Source organism: Agelaius phoeniceus, chromosome 1 (assembly GCF_051311805.1).
Source record: "Agelaius phoeniceus isolate bAgePho1 chromosome 1, bAgePho1.hap1, whole genome shotgun sequence".
NCBI lineage: Eukaryota > Metazoa > Chordata > Aves > Passeriformes > Icteridae > Agelaius > Agelaius phoeniceus.
Genome location: NC_135265.1, coordinates 137,885,410 through 137,908,541, shown reverse-complemented (window position 1 = coordinate 137,908,541; position 23,132 = coordinate 137,885,410). Strand labels below are relative to the sequence as shown.

The window sequence follows — 23,132 nt, the reverse complement described above, 5'->3', positions numbered from 1 at the left end:
TTCCTTTTTTAATTTAAAGCACAAAACCCCACAGCTTCATTGTTCTGCCTTGTGCCCTAGTTCCTTCTTCCACCTTCTCCACACCATTCATCAAGACCTAAGGATTCTCTCCATGGTCATCTCTTTTCCAAGCTAAAGATTCAGATTCTTTGTAACCTGCTCATCTCTTTTCCAAGCTAAAGAATGATAGTATCTGTAACCTGCCTTCAGAGAACACACCATGTCTCTGACCAGCTGACTTGTTTTTTCCCTATTTTTCCAGTCCTCTCCTTCTTTTAGGGTGTGGCAAGCAAAAGCTGCAGGGAGCATTGACAATACAAGAGCAATATGCAATGATACAGAAACATTGTTCAGAGCTCTCCTTGCCTTGTTCAGAGCTCTCCTCATAGTTCTTGAGATCTTATTTGCTATTTTGACCAGCACCAACCAGACAGTTTCAGAAGACCTCAAAATTACTCCATTTTTTAGCTCTTTTGCCTTTGGCACCTTCCAGAACTACTCCCTCTACATTCTCTGCATGTTTTGAGCAGATAATTGAGGGCTGAGCTGTTCAATTGTTAATCTGCAAGGGTAAATACCTGTATCCATTCAAAGGCAACAGCTTTCATGAGAAATACCCAACAACAGGATTGCTCAGTTTTAAATTCTGAGTGTCTCTTGCTCACAGAAAGGAGCAATGCATTAGAGATCACACAGTCTGGACATAAGAAGAGACAAGTCAAGAGACAAAACAGGGCACAAGAAGGTAAAGCTGTCTCAGTCAGGACAACAGAGAAAATTGGCTCCAAAACCAGGCACACTATCCCAACAGACCCACAGACTCAATACTGAGTGAACTGAAAAGCAGCCTTTTAACAGCTCTACTACCTCTGCAAACTAGCTGTATTACTTTCAGAGACCAATGGGCAAAAGTAAAACTTACAGTGCTCTACAGACACCGAGTTCTGCACCCACCAGCAAGCCTGCACAGAAGATGCTTTGGACAGAAAGCTCTCCATGCTTATCAACTCAACAACCAGCACCAGCCTGCAACTCTGACACTATCCAGCTGCAGTGCCTTGCTCTGAGCCCGTCCCTGCTGTTCTCCTGCCACAGCCCTTGTGACACAGCAATACTGGAAAGCACCAGAGACTGGCTCTGAGCAGCTTGTCTTGGCCTCACACACTTAGCTGTAAACGAGAGCATCAAAGCTACACAACCTCCTTGAATGTTGCCTGCCATGCTTGGACATAACAGAAGAACAAAAAAAACCCCTCCAAAAACCCTTAAGAAAAGTTCTACTTTACAGTTTCCAATTAAGCAGTAAACATGAGCTCTTACAATGTCACTACAGGTTTTGTCAATACTTTCCAGTAGTACATTAGGAAATGCATCCAAAGTCTAACTCTTGTCATTTGCTCACTTGCATTCCCTTCTTGGTGGAGAAAGCACACAAACTTTCAAAGCATAACTCCTTCCATTTGCATTCATATTGCCACCACTGGACAAGTTTTAACCTTAGGATGGTATTCAATTATACTGAACCAGTAAATTTCTATTAATCAGTGTCCTCCTTGAGCTTCTAAGTCTTCCATGTACTTTAAAGGGTAAGGTCAAACACTCAAGGAACTGTATCTAAACTGGCTGATATGAAGTACTTCTAAGTTTCAAGAAACACTCTTATCCTACAACCAAATTTCATCCAAAGGAACAAAGCGTCACATCAAGTCTATACTTGGTACCTTGATTCAGGGAGGGTAAAATGATCACATAACTTCCATAATATCCACCCTCCACTCAAGCTGAATACACACAAAGACCCTCCATTGCAGGGCGATTCTTTGTTGGTACAGCTTCATTTTGGGGCCTCCAACCCCCACAATGGAGTGCACCTTCTGAACTTCAGCTCACAGTCCCCCCTTCAAATGCAGCAACAGAGATTGGAAAGCTCTAAGCAGAAGAGTGGTGGTTCAAAGCAGTGGTTCAAAGCAGAGAAGCACACAGCCATGAAGCTGTATGCACAATGTGGGGGTGGGTGGGAGGTAGAGCTGTTGTTGAGCAAGAAATAAAGGGGTAGATGTTACAGCCCAACAAGGAGGCTGCCACTTAAATGTGGATGAGATGTATCTTCCAGTCTGGCATCCCATAATTGCTGATGCATTTTTGCAAAAAATGGTCAGAAAGTGACACACAGAACTCAAGACTAAAGGCTGATGTTCAAATCGCATGCCTCACTGTCCAATACACCTCCAGCATTGGTGTTATCTATCTCCTCTACTATGACCCAATGTGACTGTTTCACCTGGAGAGTTGAAATGAGTTGTCTCTCTCTGTCCTGCTTCCAACTGGCAGCTATTTCCAAGCCACATGTCTGAATCCCTCAGGCTAAGAAGTGGTTAGAAATTACCGAAGATACCAAAAACATGACAGAAACGTGCTATTTTTGAATCACAGGGCTTGTTACTTCTTTACTCCATAGGCAAGTAAGTGTGCTGAAACACCATCTACTGGATCACATTCCCTGGCAACTCAGATATGGAGACATATCCAGTCTGAGCTCAAAGTGGGTGTAGGAATAAGGCGAAGTTGAGTAACTGAATACCTGTCAGAAGAGTTGTACTTTTGGGCACACCCTGGAACAGCATGATAGGTACCTACACTGAAAGCTGCTTCAAAGCTGTCCTCTGGGTGATCCTGAACTTGCTTTGACATTCTTGGCAGAGTTAGCATAGCACATCTATGAGCTCACCATATTTCAAGTCTCTGAAGAAACACATGGCAGCATTCAATATCCATGGAGTTGCTAGGCACTGCAGGCGTTCAACCAAGGTACACCACATAGTTGAAATCCACAGGATCACTCTGATAGAAGTTGGTTACAAGCTGCAAATAACTTCAGTTCTGCAGCAGTCAACATGGATGCCATTCCACAGAACACCCTAACCTCCTTTGAGTCTTAGTCTCCTTAAGACTGGCCTTACCAAGGGGTAAGGCCAGTCATTGTCATTTTATGTCAGCAAGGCTCCACTTAGTAAAACCCACAGTCCCATAGGAAGATCCAGAGCCATAGGAGACTGGAAGTTTACATAAACTTCCAGGAGGAAACCTGCAACAAATCTATGTGGCACTTTCCAAAGCCTATACACAGCAAGAAAGGTGTTAGACCAAATTTCATTAAACACTTACCATGAAAGAGCTCCATGAAATAATTAGCACTTTTCTTTGCAAAGGAATCTCAAAAACACCACAGATCAGAGCTGCAGGGGATCCAACAGAACTGTGTGGGATCACCTGCATGCAGACATCATCTGATGGGTGCTGTCAGGCTTTCACCTTCCTGTGCAATAAACACTGGGGGGGGGGGGGGGGGGGGGGGGGAAGAAATCACCATTTCTCTTTTCCCCTTTACCTCTGCTGCACAAGAGCAAACTGAAAAGGAAAAAAAAAAAGAGAACACTGTTGCAGAGATCAAAAGCCTTTTTCTACTGGCTCTGACCTAGTTCTTTCATTCTTACTAGAAGGAGAAAAAACACTTAAAGGAACATTGTCAAAACTGTTGAGTCTAAAAATAGACTTACCTTGGCAGTGCTGCCATCTCAACGGGCTCATATTAAGGAGTGCAAACTCACTTTCCTCATACACACACACCAACCCTTTCATCAGTCTGGAAGCACTGGCACTATACAGCCCAAAGGACCTCCCAGTCCCCATAAACTCTTTTGGGACACTAAAGAATATATTATATATAACTGGCAAAGAACTGAAGTATTCTCCAAATTCCTACCTCATATATGCAAGTCTACCACTGTCAGCTATCCCAGTAAAAAAGTTTGGATATTTTCCTGAAGTAAACAGATGGACATTTGTTGACATTGCTAAACCCCAGCACACCATACTAAGACAGCTTTAAAATAATCAGATTTGAGGAAGATTTCAGCATTTTTAGATATAATAAATTTTTCAAAGACTTTCCAAAAAGTGTAAGCTACAAAATATTTTCACCTTAGCCACGCAGAGCATTTCTGAAAGGAAAAACAAAACAAAGACTCTGGGTTCATGGCTGAAGCTGACAAACAGGCAGTTTCCATAGAACAATAGCCCCGGTGGAGCTGGTGGGGCAGGATGTTGGCTCCAGCCAGGAACTCCCGTGCTGCAGAATCCCTGCCTCCTGCCTCCCCTGTGCCCCAGGGACCTTCCCACTCCCCCAGCTGCATCCCAGAGCCACCCCCAAGTCTGCACAAGAAGCCAGTTGGCCCAACCATTCAAAGGCCTTGAATCACTCTATAAGGAAAATAAAGACCCAGGAAGTCCATCCTAGCCAGGCTCCCAGCTGACTACTGCAGAGACTGGAAGGCCAGACAACCTCAGTTTAAACCTTATTTCCAAGCTTCCAAAACTGTTGTACAGCAGGTTATATTCTCAAGATCACAAGCTGCAAACCAGGAAGGCATGCTTCCAAAGAAAACAAACAAATCAAACAAACAGAAAACAAAAAAATCCCAACTGTCTGCTCTTCCTGAGTCCAGGACATTTTTCTCCTAAGTATCTATTTAGAAGATTCAATGGCAACTCTACTTTAGACTAAAGCAGGGTCTGTACAATGTGATGACTGGAGTCATGAGGAACATGTAACCTCTCAGCTTTCCAAACAGAAGCTGTAATGCCACAGCTTCATAATGTTCCTTGCCAAAAGTCACAGTTCAGGAACAGAACACAGCTCACACCTAGGGCTCCAACAAGGCCCTAGGTGCATTAAGAGAAAGGCAAGCTTCTAAGCACAATCACACAAGGAAACAGGGCTCCAACATAAAATGATGGATAATAAGAGGCCTGAAATGTGAATGCACTATAAACACACAAAGCAGTCACAGCCACATGCTACTTGTGCTGAAATAGTCATAGTGCTGTGTTAGTGTGAGGGCAACAGAATCGTGCAAAGGCAAGAAAGTTGAGGGAGAAAAAAACAAAATGGGAGGAATGCAGAACACAGAGACAAGAATGCCTGTTCTGACACACCACAGCAGGATGCATCCTGGGGGAAGGAAATGGGAAGAAGGAGTTAAAGAAAAAATTCCATCTCAGGAGAAGGGAAAGGCACTGCTTCCCAAAGCTTTAGCAGAGCTTTCCTTCATTAATATTTACAAAGCTTTTAGAGATTCTCAGATGGAGGGCACTGCAGATATGACAGGAATTATTACAGACCTGAAAAGATCTAGCAAACAGACTGAGAAGGACTTCAAGTAAATAAAGTAGGATGACATTAGTGAGCACACTGAAACAGGGGTTGCTGCTGGCATATGAACCATCTGGTGCATGGCAGTCCATTTCATTTACTTACTTACCCACTACCGGGCACGCATGCCCAGTTCATGTCATTATGCTTTTGCCACCAAAGTAATGCTTTTATTCAGGACCACTACATTCCTTCTTTGTATCATTCCAGTCTTCAAAACTGCCATTCAGTAAAGCAGCCTGTGCCTAACAAATGCTTGCCTTAGGGAGAGGTTTACACTTAGGATGAACAACTTGGGATGTTGACAGACACCTTTTGAGACACAGTGGTCTTGCTTATCTTTATTTGAATTTGCACAGGAAGCTGTTTTTCAGGGATGTTAAGCTCCCCATTGCTTCCAGGACGTTTAAGTTTTTGCTGGACCATCATTTGCACTGCTCACTTGGGTACTCAGCAAAAGACAGCTACAGCATGATTTTCAGCAATAAAGCAAGCGTATCTGATGGAACTGAAGATTTCAGCATAACTGAGAAACAAAACTCATGGTAGTCACAAGATGAACACACAAAAATACTGTCATACACTAAATTAAGCACAGGAGACACTAAATTAAGCACAGGAGAAGAGGTCAGATGGCTGGTTTTACACAGGATTCTTAAATTTTCTCAAGGGCGCCGAATAAAACAAGATGAGGCGCAAACCCAGGACTGTCACTGCCTCAGTCTAAAGCACTAGAACACCGAGTGAATCTTGGAAGCAGACAGCAGGAAGGCAGATTTGCCTTTTCTCATACACCTGTCTTCTCCAACTTCCCAAAAGATTCAATGGAAAAGGAACACACAGCCAGTGTTAGAAGGCTGAAGGGAGCCCAGCATTTACTGAAGACCTAGCAAAGCATCCACTTGTCAAGGGCTTGGTAGCTATCGCCTCATTTACCGGGGTACTTCCCCAGGAGCCAGGCACCTTGTGAACACCTCACAGCTCCCGGCTGCCCAGGAGCTGAGCATCTCGGCCCTTTGGCTTCTCCATCCCTCTCAGGGAAGGAGGGGCCGAGCACAGCTCTGCGCCCATGCGGGGCACGCTGGAGCTTCGTGGGCATCGCGGTCTGGGGGCACTTCGGGGATCCGGACAGCAGCGAGGAACGGCGGCGCCTCGGCGCCCGCGGGAGAGCGACCGGCGGCGGGGCGGGGGAGGCGCCCGGGCTGAGCGCGGGGCCGGGGCCGCTCCGGAGCGAGGCGGCGCAGGTCGGCCGCCCTTGCCGGGAGAGGCGGCACCTCCGGGCCCGGCGGGAAGTTGCCGAGCGAAGCCTCCGGGCAGCCCCTGCCGCCCACCCCGCCGCGGGCGGGGGCGGCAGCCGCGGCCCGGCTCCACGGCACCTGGCCCGGGGCAGCCGCGGCGCTGCGGGCGGGCGGGCCGAGGTGCGCGGGGGCCGGGGATGCCCCGCGGCGAGGCCGAGGCAGCGGGGGGCACAGTGGCCCCGCCGGCGGACGCCGCTGTCCCGCCGGACCCGGCCGGGCCGGGGCGGCCCCGCCACGGCGCAGGTGAGTGCCCGGGGGAGGAGACAGGGGAGGGACCCCGGGGGCGGCGGGCAGGGGACGCGAAGCCCTTACCTTCCACCGCCATCCTCCCGGCCTCGCATAGTGCGCCGGCCGCCGACCCGGCCCCGGCGGCGCTGCCCCGGCCGCCCCCCCGCCCGCGCGGGCTCCGCTCATCTGCAGCCGCGGCGATCAACCTGCAGCGCTCGCTGACAGCGGGCGGGGCCGCGCCGCGGATCTCTGGGAAACGTAGTCCCGGGAAACGGGCGCCCGGCCAGGCACCCGCGTTCCCTGCCGCCGGCGGGGCCCCGGGGCGCCTCCCCTGTCCCCGGCGGCACGGAGGGCAGCACGGGGACCGGCCGTGGGCTGAGAGAGGCGGCGGGGCTGCGGACCCCCACGGGGCTTGTGGGGGAGAGGGACAGCGCGGGCACCCTGCCCCAGGAAGCTTCATTTCACAGCTCCGGGATGTTTCTCTCCAGGATTTCAGGATCTCAGACAGGCTGACGGCTCCAGGATAAGCCCGACCTGTCCCCGTCCCACCCCACCGCACTCCCTGGCCGGCCGGAGGAGTTTGTCCGCAGGGAAAGAAAAAGGCGCACACAGCACCGGGAGCTATCGGTCAGCACCTCAGCCTCGAGTCAGGCCCTCAGCTTTTGTCCATCTTACCCACTCTGACAGGTCCTACAACAAATCCCAAAAACGAAGGAGATCAGGGACACAGTAGCAGAGTCATTGCTTCAGGTGCCCAGAAATCTTACACCAAACAGCCTGCCGTCCTCGGGATCTGTCCTGGGAGACAGCTGTGGGCTTGTGCACGTCTCAGTTTTAGTTTAGATATCAGAAAGATTTTGAAGATTTTTTTTTTTCCGTTCAGAAGTAGACATTTTTTCATTTTAAGTGTATCAGTAAATATTAACTACTCAGAAACAGTCTATGAGTTACTCTACTCACCAAAGTTATGTCATTAAAATCAAGAGAATAACAGCAAAGGGACTGAGTATGAAAGGGCAAACCCAGACAGGGCATGAAAACAGTGCTACATGTTCTTTTTGTTAGTAGTGGCTATTGTGGCTAATAAGTGTTATTTGTGACAGGTTATTTTTTCAAAACAAACCTCAAATTAAGAGTGCAAGAATATACAATATGCAAGGGAATATGCATGTTGTATATTCATAATATGAGCACAAACCCCAGGAATTTTGACATCCTTGAAATATTTAAATTAATTAAAAATTGGGTCTTCATTTATTTTATGAAGGAAACTCAGAGCCTATAAGAAATGTCTTGAAGCCCAACTTTTTCCAAAAGCCTTCTAATTACCAACTTTGCCCTGAAGACCTGACTTGTTGTTTGCTCTCATAAACACCTGAACTATTAGCATTTGTGTTGTACATGAGTCCAGATGTTGTGCAAGTGTCCTGGAGCAGCAGCCTTGTTGTTCATGTGTTTGCAAAGTGATAGGCACACTCACAGTGCATTATAAGTAAAACAATTGAGAGGATATGCTGGTGCTCCCAAGTGCAGTACAGTCACACACCTGATCCATATGCTGGCAGAATAGACTGATGTTCACATGCTTTCTGTGGAGAAAATAGGATATCCCAGTTTTTTATTCCTAGATATCCCAGTTTTCAAATATATGTAATACACACATACAGCCTTCAATGCATAATAAGCTTCTGTGATTTTTGATAACATTTTGTATTAAGCTCATGTATTCAAATATTAGTCATTTATTTGACTGTGACAATATCTGGAGATATGTTGGAGTAATTACCTGGCTAATGCATATGTGAAGCAGTGCTTTCTTGTGTGGAATGAGTTGGGAGCCATAGAGGGAATAAATCAAGGCTCAGAACTAAATGTGGCATGGACATGGAGCACTGGAGTCCTGTCCCCATTAGTATGCTGAATTTCTGACTGGTAACTACATTTCAGCTCTGGACCCAGAGGACATCCCCGTGATGGGGATCATTTAATCAATTTTACTAAGCCCTTTAAACAGCCCTGTAGTTTTTAATTACAACTTCATGCCTGCTGAAGAACAGCAAAATTATGACTGTGACTAGATAGCAAATAAGGCATGGCAGATGTTAAAAGGTGTAGTGTGTGGTACCTCATAGCTAGTGAAATGTAATATTTAACAGTAACTAAAACCATCAGAAACTTAACAAATTCTGGTCAAAACTAGACAAATTGTAATTTAGTGTATGTTGTTCATTAGAGAAAAGAGCCTGTGAATTGATTCAAGGGGGTGCATTAATTGTTTTAATTAATCTATGGTAAAGTACAATATGTTTTGAGAAGAGCTTTCAGAAGCATGAGGTGAGAGTGAGCTAACTTTCTTAAAACACCCTGCTAAATTACAGTGTAGAAAAAGTCTGTATTTCTTGGCTCAGAAAGAGCTGTTTCTTGCTGTCTCTGCCTTGTTTCCTTGCTTCTCATTTTACCTTGCCTCACTTCAGAGAGATTTCTTCTAAACTTTCTCTTATAAGTGTAGCAAACTTCCTTTAAACAGACTTGGTTTGTCACAGCCACAGTCAGTTTGCTGTGTACTTTCCCTGGGTCACCAGATGAAAAAGCAATACTGACCAGAGGCTCCTTAGCCATTCTAATTATTTCTGAATAGGACTTCTGCCAGCTAACATCAGATGAAAGTAGAGTTGATGAATGTCCATCAACAGCATTGCCCTACTGCAAGAGTTCTGAAGTCTAAACAAGATGTTAGACTTGCACACTTCACATCATCCATCTTCATTTTTCTCTTTTTATTCCCCTTTCACCTTTCAGAAATTCAACAGTCATTTAGCTTTAGGCAACCCCTTGTGCTCCTAAGTCTTTTCTGTAAAACACTGAAATTCTCACTCATCTTCATCTGATGATCTTGTTAATGAGGTACTTCTGCCACATCATTGTGCCCCAAGATTTTAAAACATGATTATTTTTGGTGCCCAAACCACACGCACAGGAGAAGTTTTTTGGGAACAGTTTAAGAAACATCTGAAAATCGTTGACCCCGAGTCAGGCACCACGTGTCTCTGGCAGTGAAGAGCAGCACAGCCGTGTCTGAATATTTTTGGCTGTGATTTGCTTAGCTGAGTGGGCCTAAACTGTGATGGTGAGATAAAAACCACTCAAAGTTTGTCGTCAAACTCAAGTATGACAGAAACAGGACCACACCATCTGCCTAAAATTTGAGTAACTGGACTCTTATATTGCCTTGGATATTCCAGGGAAGGAATACATGGAAATGGGTGTGTATTTCAAAGGTAACTGATGAGAAGTATGTTGAGATAGGGAGAAGGTGTGGGAGGAACATGTGTAGGACTACACAGGTTTGATACTGATGGGGAAGGAGAAGTGGGGCTTTCCACTGCAGTGCCTCTGCCAGTACAGAGGGCTGTAGGTGGAGGGAACAAGAAAAGGGAAGGGCTGTAGATGGTTCACACACACTCTCAGCACACACCCTAGGCCAGGAGCTGCACTTGTTTGCTAATGAAAAACAAGAAAGTTTTGTGGGCACCACAGTGAAGGGGGTAGGTGGAAATTCAGGTGTGGAAGCAGTGAGTAGAAAATTCCCCTCTGATTCCCTTTCCTTTGACAGAGTCAGCCACATAGCTGAAAAAAGAGCCTGGGGAATAATGGGTGTCAGATCGGGAATGAAAGGAGGAGGGTGTGGGGTTTCTCTGGATTCTCTTTTTTTCTCTAAGAAGTGGCATTTCCTAAGAAACCTGCTGAGACTCATGCAAATACATGAAAGGCACAGGGAGAAAATGCTGGGTGCACAGGTGTTTGGTTTGTTTGGTTTTTTTAATTAAATTTTTTAACCATGTAAGCATATACTGAGAAAAGGGAAGAAACAGACTTTTGGTGTAAGTCCCATGCTCTGATCCATGGAAACAGATTCTTATGCTAGAGTGGATCCAGGCTTACTACCACAAAATGACCCAAGGTATGGTAGATGTCAAAGTGTAGGGTTAATGTTAAGAAGGAGTATTCTGGTGTCTGAGAATTACTTCAGAAGAGCTATTAGGCAAGGAAAATATAGATGAACATGTTTAAAATATATGTAATATGTACTAAGGCAATGAAATTCAGGTTTTACTAGTGTAATAGTCTAATTACATAATTAATATTCTTTGTTTATACTGTTGCTGGAATATACTTTGAGTATTGCTCATATTACACATCTACATTTCCTAATTGTCAAAAATATTTTGCATGATAATCCATAATACTACAGAAAGTGCATTTAGGGATTTGTAGGAGACTGAAAAAAATCACAAGATGTCTGGAAGGTGAGTTTTATCATTACTGTAGCATTATCTGGTGTTTTCTCTGATTTTTTTTTCACTTATTAATTTATTTTTTAAAATTAATTAAAATATTCTTCAAGAATCATGTTCCCTGCCCTCAATTTCAAGGAAGAAATGGTATGTGAATGTTAAAATACCCAGAAGATTCATAGAATTTTTGTGTTTCACTTCATTTGATAGAAGATCAGGGAAGGGAAGTGGGTGGGTTAATATGATCTGTACATGTCTGAGGCAGAGAGCACTATATAAAAACGTCACTCCTGTTATAAGTGTGAAGTTAATTCCACTTTTCAATTATACCTATGTCTTATGCACAAAGAATGGTACTGACTTTTGCTATCATCAAATGTTTTGATGGGTTATTCCATTCATTGCTTTATGGTAAACTACAGATAATTTTTATACAAATGTGGAAACATGCCACAGATTCTCCTCTCAAAGCAAGTTTGTGACAACTCTCCCAGCAGCAGAGTCCAAAAGCAGCAGCAGGGCTGCAGGCAGAGACCACAGCTGTGATTGCCTCACATGGCAGCTTTTTGAGTCAGGCTTTTCCACTCGTGTATGGGGCAAGGCTGGGAGAAACTGGGCATGGACTGAAAAAAGAGGTTCAGGCTGTGTATAAGGAAACCCTTTTTCACCTGGTGGACAGTAATTTTTAGGAGCAGGTTGGTGGTCAGAAAAGCTTTGCAGCCACCATCCTTAGTGATTCCCAAGCCCCCACGGGCACAAAGCCATAAACAACCTGCTTGGATCTTGCACCTGATCCTGCTTGGAGCAGGAGATTGGGCTACAGACCTCTTGTGCTTCCTTTTACCCTGAATCATGCTGTGATCTCATGAATACCTTCAGTTGCCCTGGACTAGCACTTCTATCTAAAGTGGTGGATTTACCTTCCTGCTATCATTAACCTTGAAAGCCTTCCTTTCTTCTAAATACTAGTGCAAAGCCTGTTGAGTGCTACACCCATGAGTTCCCTGTTCTCATTCTCTGGTGGCTGCCCAAACAGTGTGGTAGCACGAGGAATTGCATGGTGTGAGGTGGGAGCAAGAGAGGCTAGTGTCACTGATGCAGAGTTTGGCTGTTTCAGTGATAGCCTCAGACATGTTAGTTGGTACTGGAGATCTAAATGCAGTGAATGAGATTTGTGCTCTCCTGAAAAGTGTTTGTGTCCCTTTCCTGCAGAGAAAAGTAACACATTGAGTGCCCTCCTTGCTCATGATTGGAGAGTGTGAATCACTGAACCCTACCACATAAGAGTTCCTCATAAAAAATGGAAGAACCATACTTAATAGAGGATGTGTATTTAAACAGAACTAGAGGAGCAGTCTACTATAGCAGGTCCATGTGACCAGTTGGCAAACAGTTGAGTAACTTGTTTAAACACTCCTGACTAATGCTGTTGTTTGCTGAACTGCAACTTGATGTGGCCTGGAACAATTCAGTGGTGTAAGTAACCTGCAAGTACTGAATTACAGAGCCATTGGTGGTGGAAGGCAGCTCTAGGGCTCATCTAATTTAAACCTGTGCTCAGAGCAGGGGCAACTAGAGCAGGTTGCTCAGGACCATGTCTATTTTGGTTTGAGTGTTGCCAAGGGTGGATACTGCACAGCCTTTCTGGGCAACTTGCTCCAGTGTTTGATGTCTCTCCTCAGTTTCTTTTTTTCATTTAAATGGAATTTTCTGTATTTCAGTTTGTGGCCATTGCCTTGTTTCTGAGACACTGCTGAGAGGAATCTGTTTCCACATTCTTTACTCCCCACCATCAGGTATTTATACACAGTTATGAGATGCCCCCAAAGACTTTTCCTCTATGAGCTGAATAGGCCCATCTCTCTTAGCCTCTTCTTGAATAAGAGGTACTCCTGAAGATGGTACTACTTAATCATCTTCATGGTCCTCAGTGGACACTCTCCAGCATGTCCAGACTCCTCTGAATGGCAGCATAACCATCCTGTGTATCAGCCACTCTTCCAGTTTGAGATTATCATCACTCTTGGTGAAGGTGCCCACTGTTCCATCATCCCAGTTCACTAATGACAGAACTGTAATGGCCCCAGTATGAGCCCCTGAAGTAGACCACTCATGTCTGCCTTCCCAATGGGCTTTGTGCTGCTGATCACAATCCTCTGAGCTCAGCCTATCAGCCAGTTCTGGGCCACTTCACCAACCACTTACCTAGCCTGTACTTTATCAGTTTTCTAAGACAGTGTTATTGGACACAGAACTGAAAGCCAGTCATTTCTTCATAGGAGGCTGTCAGGTCAGGAATGTCAAGTCAGGCTTGATTTCCCTTGTGCAAATCTATTTTTGACCATGGATTCCAGTACAGTGGCATTCCTGTCCTAAATACAGGAAATGGTTTCCCAGATTAGTTTCTCCATCACCTTCACAGGGATCAAGGCAAGGCCAACTGACCTGTAGTTGTTCAGATTTGCTCTGTTCCAGTCATCAGGAATCTTCCCAAATTGCCATGAGCTTTCAAAGATAATTGGGAGTCATCTTGCTCTGGTGTTTGCCAGCTCCCTCAGCACTTGACAGGTGCAAACCATCAAGCCCTGTGAGTTTATATAAATCCAGTATGTTTAAATGTTCCCTGACTTATTCCTCATCCACCCCAGGGTCTGTGTTCCTTGTGTCAGTTCTCACAGCTCCTAGGGTCTTGTCATTTCTGAAGGCTGGTCCTACAAGTAAAGATGAAGTGAAGAAGGCATTGAGTACATTGGCTTTTTTGATGTACTTGGTCACTATAGCATGTTATCTGTTCAGTAGGAAGCCTATTTTTTTCCCCAGTCTTCCTCTTAACATAGATGTAGAGCTCTTCCTGTTGTCCTTCATGCAGATAAATCCCCAGGTGGGCTTTGGCATTTCTAACACCACCTCTGCATGTTTGGACAGTGTCTCCTGCTGGTTATAGCAATTTTCTTCTCTGCTGTTTTGAGGAACCTGGACAAGGTCTGCAGTGGAGCTACTATACTGTTTTTTACTGGCTGAGCATTCAAACCACTCCTGCTACACTCACATATTAGACACTGGATAGGGGGTGCACTGGTGTTTGTGCTCAGTGTGCTCAGATTTGGGTAACACATGCAGCTTTTCTTGATCACCAATTGTAAACTTTTACACTTATGCAGCATAGCTTTTAAATTCATACTTGTGACTTTTGTTGCAGATGTAAATAACTTCTAAGAAGTAAAGCTTTAGGTAGCACCATAGCTCTTCAAGGTCTACCTGACAAGAAATACATGAACCTGTGCAGTGTGGGACTGATGCATCTGTACAGAGCCTGCCTAGATCATGATCTGTGTGTGCCCAATGGGGCTGCCACATCCTGAGCATTATGCTCTTATAACCAGAATATATAATTGGTTCAATCACAGTGCCCCTTTCACACTTGGACAGGATTATTGTGCAAATAGAAGAGGGAAATATCTGGATAATTTCTGATATACAGAAGCTCCAGTCATGAGGAATCTGAAATACAGAGCTTGGGCTCTGACCTTTAACAACAGTAATGTTTGTCACTTACCTTGATGCCAGTAGGAAGAAGCTATAAGTAATAGCCAATACTGTGTTGATTTCAATGTAATATACCTAGTGTGAGCCTCTGAATGTCAGAGCTGTCATGGCTGAAGCTGAAACCAGGACAGAGCTAAAAAAATTACATCTCCTTTTAAGGTCTCTTATGTGCTGGATTTGGAGGGAAGCAGTTGTGTTATTGCAGAAAATAATAACTTGATAATGATCAGAGTTGATAAGGTCTGAGCACAATGACCTTTACCTGCTTATGGATGACTCAGAATGGTGTTGAAAAATTGAAGTGGATGGCAGTGATTTCTGAGCATTTATTAAGGCAAATCAGATAATTGCATTTAACATCACAGATGGCTTGTATTTTCTAAAGTGCTTTTACTTCGGTGCAATAAGATGACTCAGAAGCTCAGTAGGATATTATGGCCCTGATTTTTCATTGCCTCACACCTCATATAGTGAAATTCCCAGTGCAGAGGAGGTGTAGGTCCAGTATTGCAGGATTTTATGCTTTTACTGTGCAAAATCAGCTGCTAGGAGCAGGGCAAAGCTACTTTTTCTTATGCTACTTTTCCTTATGAGAGCATTACTTTATGTTTTACCTTTCTACATTACATGCTTTTACTACTTGTAGGGACAAGGGAATTTATAATAATCTAATAGAACATTAAATTGTCTTTGGCATCTTGGAAAAACACCTCTTCCACATTCCTAAAAATCTTTCAATTATTTCTGAGCAGGCTATTTTGGTTTGCTTTTTAATAGAAAGGGAATTCCACAATAATTCAGAGCGCTACTCCATATGGAGAAACATAATGTCTGCTATTTCTTGGCAGAGGAGCAGCAGCATAGGTCTGTTTCCATCTCACTGAACTTTAGCTACAAAAGCATCAAGCACTCAGGCTGCATTTCCTAGAAGACACCAAAGGGAGGAAAAGCAGCATTTTTTTGAATGCTGCCTTTTGAATTTGCTTGCCTTCAGCAGCCCAGGTGACCAATGAGCTTAAACAGGGGACAAGGTTCACAGAGAGAAATCTTACTTTCACTTCCTACTCACTTTATTTTCATTTTTCCTTGAACAGAAATGATCACAAATAGAATGTGAGCACATATGTCTCTGGAACCCCAAACTTAAGGCTAGGGTTATTTCCTAGGAAGCTTTTTTTTGCCATAATTGGAATATAGGAGGACTTCAGAGATGGTGAAAACTGCCATTTGTAACAGCATCAAAAAAACTATAGTATTCTGCAATGAGGCACTTTTGCATGCCAAGAAACATCACTCCAGAAGCAGCATTACCCAGAGAATCTGAAATAGGCCTCTGCTGGAGTGATGACAAAGAACCAATAGTTTCTCTTGCTGACACCATGCAATGATCCCAGTCCAGGCTAACAATAAAGTTTGCAGCTGGTACAGACCTCTGATATGTAAGCTGAGGGAGCAGAAGCACTGGCTGCAGGCAAGGCAGTGAATTACAAACCATGGAGTATAAGCATGCTCAGGTTTTCTCTGTGCAAATACATGAGCTGCTGGTGCTGTGGGGATACATCAGCTGGAATGACAATAAGTAATTAACAGTCTGTCCAGGCACTCTGCTAATCTAATCACTCAGCACTGCTAATCAAATCACTCCAGTAGCTGGAGTGGTGCTTCCTGAATGCCAGTGCTCCCTAAAGCTAGGCTAAGTACAAATGAAGTCATTCAGGTGTATTAAGTTAAACTAATGATTGCAAATGAAGACAATCTTTCAGAGTGCCAAGTCCTCAATTCCTACTTTCTCACATACACAAAGCATTATCCCAGGAAAGTAGATGGAGTTGATTTAGATTAGGTTGGCATAGAAGGATTCAAGTGAAGTATCCAGAACAAGTTAGTTGACCCACAGCTCAGGAGAACAGAAATCTCTGTTCACACTGGCTGAATTGGCTGTACATGGGTCTTGCTGTCAGTTCCAAGGATAGGTCACAGACTGCTGGGGTGATATAAATAACCCAAATAATGCCTAGTGATACTTATTTCCCTGTTCTAGCAGGAGAAAAGACTGGATTGGGGAACAGCACATGGCTATGTGAGCAGCTTAGGCACTGCTGCTGTCCGAGCAGGAATTGGGATGTGAGAGGTGCTGGTTTCTGGGAGGAAATGCACCTTTCCCATTATAGCCCAGCAGCAGAAGCAACAAACCCAGATCACCAAGGCCCTTTGGAGCTGTCCCTCCAGCTCTCTGGGCCCCAGATTCCCTGTGCCCAAAGATGCCTGCTGTCTCTTTCTGTCCTCAAGATTATTTGGAGGTGAACATGGTCTATTTGGGGACAGGGGAGGAGGTTCCTTCAGTGTAATTAGTGAGAGAACATGAAGTTCTTCCATTTCCATCTGTATGACTGTGAAACCTCCTGCAATCCCTGACATTTTGCTTCCTTAGCCCAGCATTTTATAGTAACTGCAAAACTCCATTCTATTGTAAAGTTGGATTTTGCCATCCTAAAGATAAGTAGAAAATAAGTTTTAAGTTATTTTGTGCCCCTCTTGGCAAGTGGCTTTGTGTGAGCTGCTGAAAAGCCTTGGGGGAGAGGACAAGGGAGATCATGGAAGACAGCAGTGCCAAGCAGCACTGCAGGCTGAGTACATTGCTTAAGTGCCCTTGCAGACATTATGCAGCTGTACCAAAGCCAGAAGGTGTCCCCAAGTGCCCTTCTCTGACACATTGCAATGGAGAAGCTCTGAAACATGCAGTAAGCCCAGAAATTCAAGTGGTGTTTGTGACTCTAGTGTGCAGAGGTTCCAGCATCAACTCAGCTGTCTAAACACAAGTGTTTGGTGTCCTTTGAGATTCTTTCAGTGACATCTATGACCACAGACTATGGCATTGTGGTAGACTTTTCCATCACAGTCCAGTGTCCTACTGAGCAGCAGAGGCTGTGTGACTGTCCTCCTGGGCCCTGGGGCACAGGCTATGCCCAGTGTTCTGTACTTGCTGTTTGTTGTCCCAGCTGCACAGAAATGCCGGCCAGGAACAACAGAGAGCTGGGAACTGCTCAGTTCTCTCCTCCTTCACCCCCTGTGGAAGGTGCTGGTGGCCTTCAGAAGCTGCTGGTAGCCCTCAGAAGGTTCTGGTAGCCTTGAGCCCGTCACCCTGTGCCCCTCCCAGCACACAGGACAGGGGAGCTGCAGGCCATGCAGTGCCCAGCCTGCATTCAGTGGGGCCACAGCCAGACCCACTGGAGGTCACAGTGCACAGGGACACAGTTCTGAGCCGTGCTCAGCCCTGAGGAGCACATTCTGTGTGCAGACCAGGAACAAACTGCAGCCATCCATGTGGATGCTCTTGGTTCAACTCACGTAGCTGAAGGAATAGTAGCCTGAGCTGGTGTCACATTACTGATGTGATTTTTGAGGACAGTAAGCAACCATGCTCTGAGCCTAACAGCTCTCACAGCATTATTTGTTGAGGATAATAGGCAAAAGGAGTCTTTAGCTTTATGTCTTACAGGTGAGAAATCTGTGTTTTCTCTACAAGATTGCTACTTCAGGTTATTTTTAGGAATGTCAGTTATAATGACTTCATTATTTTTAAGACACAGGAAGAAAGCAAAGAACAATCTTTTAGTTATGCTCTTATTTTTCCACTTTATTGCCTTTTTTCTACTAGTTTGAACACACCTGTTTTGCAAGCCTATAGCAGCAAAATCTGAGTTATGTGACAGAACTACAGATTCCACATATAACTTTTTCACTCTTTTCCCAAATAAAAATGAAACCAAAATATTTTGTAATACACAACCGCCTTGTAAGAGGTTTAATATTTCTTTTTTATTTCTACTGCTCCAAAAAATGTTTTCAAAGAGTTTTCTTTTAACTGAGTCTGGAAACCATCCACTTTTAATGAGAACTTACTGACACCTAATTGCCATCTGCCTCCTTCTGTTTCTCTCATAAGACTGCTTCATTTTTCCTTTGTGCTCTGAACTGCTCCTCTGTTGCTGCTGCAGTTTATACTCCAAGTGAATTCTTAAGTCTTTGTAATTCAAATTTTAAGGCCTTTATTCTGTATTTCACCTCTGCCTATACCAGAACTACACTAAAAAGCCTCTAGAGCTAAATACCTATTAGCTGCAGAATGTAAATGCAAGATTCCTACTACAACATGGGTGATGCTCACTGGTGTATCTGTTTTACAAATCTCTTTTCTTATCTGATGACACTGTATCAGAAAGAAAATGCAGTACACAGCAATATGGTGTGAGAAAAGTACTGCAGCTCTCACCAATGAGCAAATACATGGTATTTTCCACAAAATTAAAGCTACCCTTTTGTTGTGCAAGCCATGCACAACAATAGGGTCTCCAAAAGAGCTATCAGTGCTGCCCTGTGGTGACCTTCAGCCCCATGGAGAGTTCACCCCATGTCAGAAGGAAGGACTCTTTCACTGACTGAGGGCTGAATAGGTATTTCAAAAATGTTTGGCAAGCCACATATTAACATGCCTCTTGCCATTATGCCTTAAAAAGCTTTTAGAAAGTCTCCAGTGAAGACCTTCCTGCTTTCCTGAAAATAATTTCTTTCCAAATTCTACTGACATTCTCAGGTTCTCTGGTTTCCTGAATGTAAGCTTCCAGTGGTGCCCCTGCATCATGCTTTCCTTCCTTTAGAAGAAATTCACATCCTAAGATGGTGACTTCTGTTCCTCGGTCAGATGTTGATTCTCTGAGATTTTCTTCCTGGCTGAAAACAGCAGAAAGAAAAGTGAGCTGTGGTAGCAGGTGTGTCCTGTGACCTTAGAGCCATTTCTGGTCCTTTCCTACCCAGAGGAGAGCAGAGCCACATTTCAGTGGTGCATCAGCTCATAGGCCCATCATGTCAACCATGCCTTGATGAACATTTTAAGTCAGTCACACCATAAAAGGGGCATATTGGTCACTATTGGCTTCTTAGGAACTCTGTGAGTAATTAAATATTTCATATTCATTCAAATGGAGAATCCAATACACGCTCCACTGTCAGGTTTTTCTTCTGAAAATGAGTTGAGGTGTAGCATCAGCCAACTGTAGATATTCTGTGTATCAATTTAATGATAATGTTTAGGTTGCTAAGCCATCTTATTGCCAGAAAGCCACTTAACTTCTGTGGAATCAGATGTGATAAGGACTCTCTTTCAAATAATTGCAATAGCAATGCCAGTTCTGTCAACAATTAGGTTTCATTGTTCAGAGACCTAGTAAAAATAAAGATGGGTGAAACATCTGTCCTGTGTTCAGTTTCTGAGGGGCTTTTTATTTCAGTGAAGATCTGAATTTATGCCTGTAAATCCAAGTCATCTCACTGACCATTAGATATTTTATATCTCTGTTCATTTGAATCCCTCTATTGTTCTCAGAAGAAAATAATCTGTATGCTGTTCACATCTATGGCTTGAGGGGCAGTTTCTCTATTTTTATGTACACGAGTCTTTCAAGAGCAATATGCTCTCTCTTGGTTTTATTAAGTATTCTTGCATCAAATATAGTGGCCTTACTATTATCCCAAAGGGCTCAAGTGAGCAGAGCTCTGACTTCATAGTATGAGGCATCAGGAATCAGAGCTGCAGTAGCACAAAATGAAATAAGATGAGTGCTGTGCTGCAGAGTTAAGGACAAAGTTTCTTTAACAACATGGAAGAAATAAGCCTGAAAAACAGTTTGCCTGCTATTTTTCTGGCAGTTCTAAACTTTGATACTGCAAACTATTTGTAATGTCAAGGTTTAATTCTTGTCCTGCTGGAAAAATTATATTCCTAAGAAAAGATGACTCTCTCCATCTGAAGTGTTATCTGGCAAAGTTCAACTTCTGTAATGCTGAGTTGGTGCAGGACAAAGTGATTGGTGCCTCTACTGCTTGGTCTTCTGTATTCCTTCTGAGTAAATTAAAGAAATAAAATAAAATACAATAAAATTAAAATTGCATCGAAGCAGTACTGGATTCTAGACAATTTAATGAAAAACATAGACACCATTTCTGAGAAGCATTCAAACAATTGTCCCAGAAGACTGTGCAGTTAAATTTAAATGCTTGTCTATGGACAAAGAGGAAACACACCTTTTATGTAAAGTCAGGAATGTATGTTTTTACAATAGAAATCTTAATAGATTCATTTAAGAATCACTAATGGCTCAGATTTAAGTATTGCAGAAAAAGGAAAAACTACTAAAAGAATTATTTTACACAGAAAGGAATTGTCAATAGTGATAATGGTGACAATGGTGATAGTAGTAATAATAGTGATGATAATGATGATTTTATACAGTTTAAATTGTTATACAGACATTTTCCAGTTCCTACTCTTTTTCCTGATTTTACCCTTCCACTGTCTCTCAAAACCCTGGGTTCTGTCTGGTGCTTGTGAGAGTGTATGGTGAAGCAGCAGCATCTGGAGCCCTTTGCCATGAACACCATTATATTTTGGCTTTACTCATTCAATTTGAAATAGATTTTTGTACCATAGAGTTTCCTAAATAACCCTCTCAGCCCTGCAAGCTCTGCTGACCAAAACCCTGTTTCACAGAGGCCTCATCATAGAGCCTCAGGTGCTCTATGACTTTGTTGTCATTGCAGATCATATTTTGTTATTCACAAGTCTTTCTGATTGATCATCTCTTGCTGTAACCTATTGTTAAAGTAACTTCTGTCATATGGTACCTGATTAGGCTAAATTTTATGTCTGTGTACAAAACCTTCAGCAGAATTTCCTTCATCTGTGGCTCATAATGAATAACTGGGCTCTGCATTGCATTAACATCTCATGGTGAAGAAGTGCAGTTCCTGTTACATGTTTGCATATTTATTGTGGTAGTCCTGGACCTATACCTATGTGCTTTTCTAGTAGAGAATTCAGCAGGCACCCAAATCACACCCACCAGCACATCTATGTGCAAACTACCACACTTGGGAATTTCATCTTCAGGCAACAAACTACACACAAACTGAGCAAGTCTTAGATATTTCCAAGTAAGCAATTTCATTTTACAGGAAGTAAACAATCAACATCCAATGTTAATTAAATAGACCTCTTGTCTGCCTGATGACAACAGAAACGCTGGCATGGTGTTGTGTCTTCATTGCATTTGAGTTTGCTTCTGTGCTAATGCCAAACATTAACTGATGTGTCACCCAAGCATGTCAGTACCAGTTTTTTGCAGTGTTACCATTAAATTTTCTTCATAAGAATGTGAAGTCATGCAAAGAAGATTTTCTGAGATGCTGGCAGCATTCTGGGCTGTGTCTGCAGTATTATGATTTTCTCTTGGCCATGCTGTAAGCCTTACTGCTTACATGTAAGAACATGTACTGTTCTTACAGCTTGAACAGTGTGAGCTGTGAATCACCTGCCCACTTAGTTGTGCTGTCATCAGTTTGCTCTGGATGGCAGTGACTCTAGTGTTCTTTCATGTCACATCTTGTTCAGGCAGTATGAGCTCTCTGCAGCAAAGCTGAGACACTCTTCTGCAAGCAGATCTTTCAGTGTTTCATGTGCCACATTTGCAAGCTCACCTGTACCCACTTGCCATAAAAGCAGCAATGCATGAAGCAGCAGGTTCTCTAACAGCCCCAATACCAAATCACATTTATCACCAAGAAAAGGGATTGAAGCCTCTTTCCTTCATTCCAGCTTAATGCACAAAGAGAATGTGTCTTTTTCTCTGTTGAAAGATTAATGTTATGTATTGTATCTATTTTTCAAATGTTCACAAATTCAAGAATTTCTCAGACTTTGGAGAAATGGTGCATGTGCACTGATGTTGTTTTTTTCTAAATCATTGGGCATCTTGTCCAGGTTTTACAGTGTTTCTTCTAAATGTATAAAAGTATGATGTAGCATGGTCACAGCAATTGCATGACAGAAGGAGTCTAACAACAAGCACCCAGAGACAGGGCAGTCAGGAGGAAGGGTCTGTCCTTCCCTTGCTGCCCAGGGGTGCCTGATCAATGCCCTTCACAAGGGGAACACCAACTGCATCTTTTTTTGGTAGATGAGTATTTTCCATCACATAGAACTGAAACTGCTGGGCTATCTTCTCTTCCTAGATTATCTGATTTGTATGTCCAGTGGCAGTTATTAGAAGGCTACAGTAAAACACAAAGTAACATAGGCTCTGATCCTCCTGCAAGAGGATGTTTGGCTCTCCACAAGAAGCTGAATGAGCCCAGACAGCATTTACTTCCATCCTTTTGATCTGAAGGATGCTGCTTGTTAGTGAAACAGCTGATTCTAATCATAGTGGAGGGCTCTCATTTGCTATTCTCACACTCACACTCTTCCTCCAAAAAGGAGAAGAGGATGGAAGTACTGGGAGTGTAGAAGCACAAAGTGCTTACTGGGCTGCAGTGTCTGTGAGAGTCATTTGTCAGTACAGGCGATGGAGTGTCTTTTCATATTGTTCTGTGGAGAATGAGGGAGAAGTGGAAAGGGGGAAGCAATTTTGTGGGTTTCACTGAAAAATTGTTCAGGTGGTTGCAAACAGTGCTTACTCATTACTTAGGAGTGAAATGACAATGGTCAGGAAATGCAGA

General features: G+C 43.6%; 1 protein-coding gene and 1 long non-coding RNA gene across 2 annotated transcripts in view; one reads left to right on the top strand and one right to left on the bottom strand.

The window, feature by feature from the left end:
* The window catches only part of SAMD12 (sterile alpha motif domain containing 12), a 175,016-nt gene extending 167,788 nt beyond the window's left edge, over positions 1-7,228 (bottom strand). The window contains exon 1 of the mRNA XM_077188417.1: positions 6,823-7,228. Coding sequence (XP_077044532.1) covers positions 6,823-7,198 — 376 coding nt within the window. The 5' untranslated portion in view covers positions 7,199-7,228. The remainder of the gene's footprint in view (positions 1-6,822) is intronic.
* LOC143695518 (uncharacterized) overlaps positions 6,470-23,132 on the top strand; it is a 30,521-nt gene continuing 13,858 nt past the window's right edge. Inside the window, exons 1-2 of the long non-coding RNA XR_013184786.1 lie at positions 6,470-6,753; positions 7,227-7,365. This is a non-coding gene — a long non-coding RNA (uncharacterized LOC143695518). The remainder of the gene's footprint in view (positions 6,754-7,226; positions 7,366-23,132) is intronic.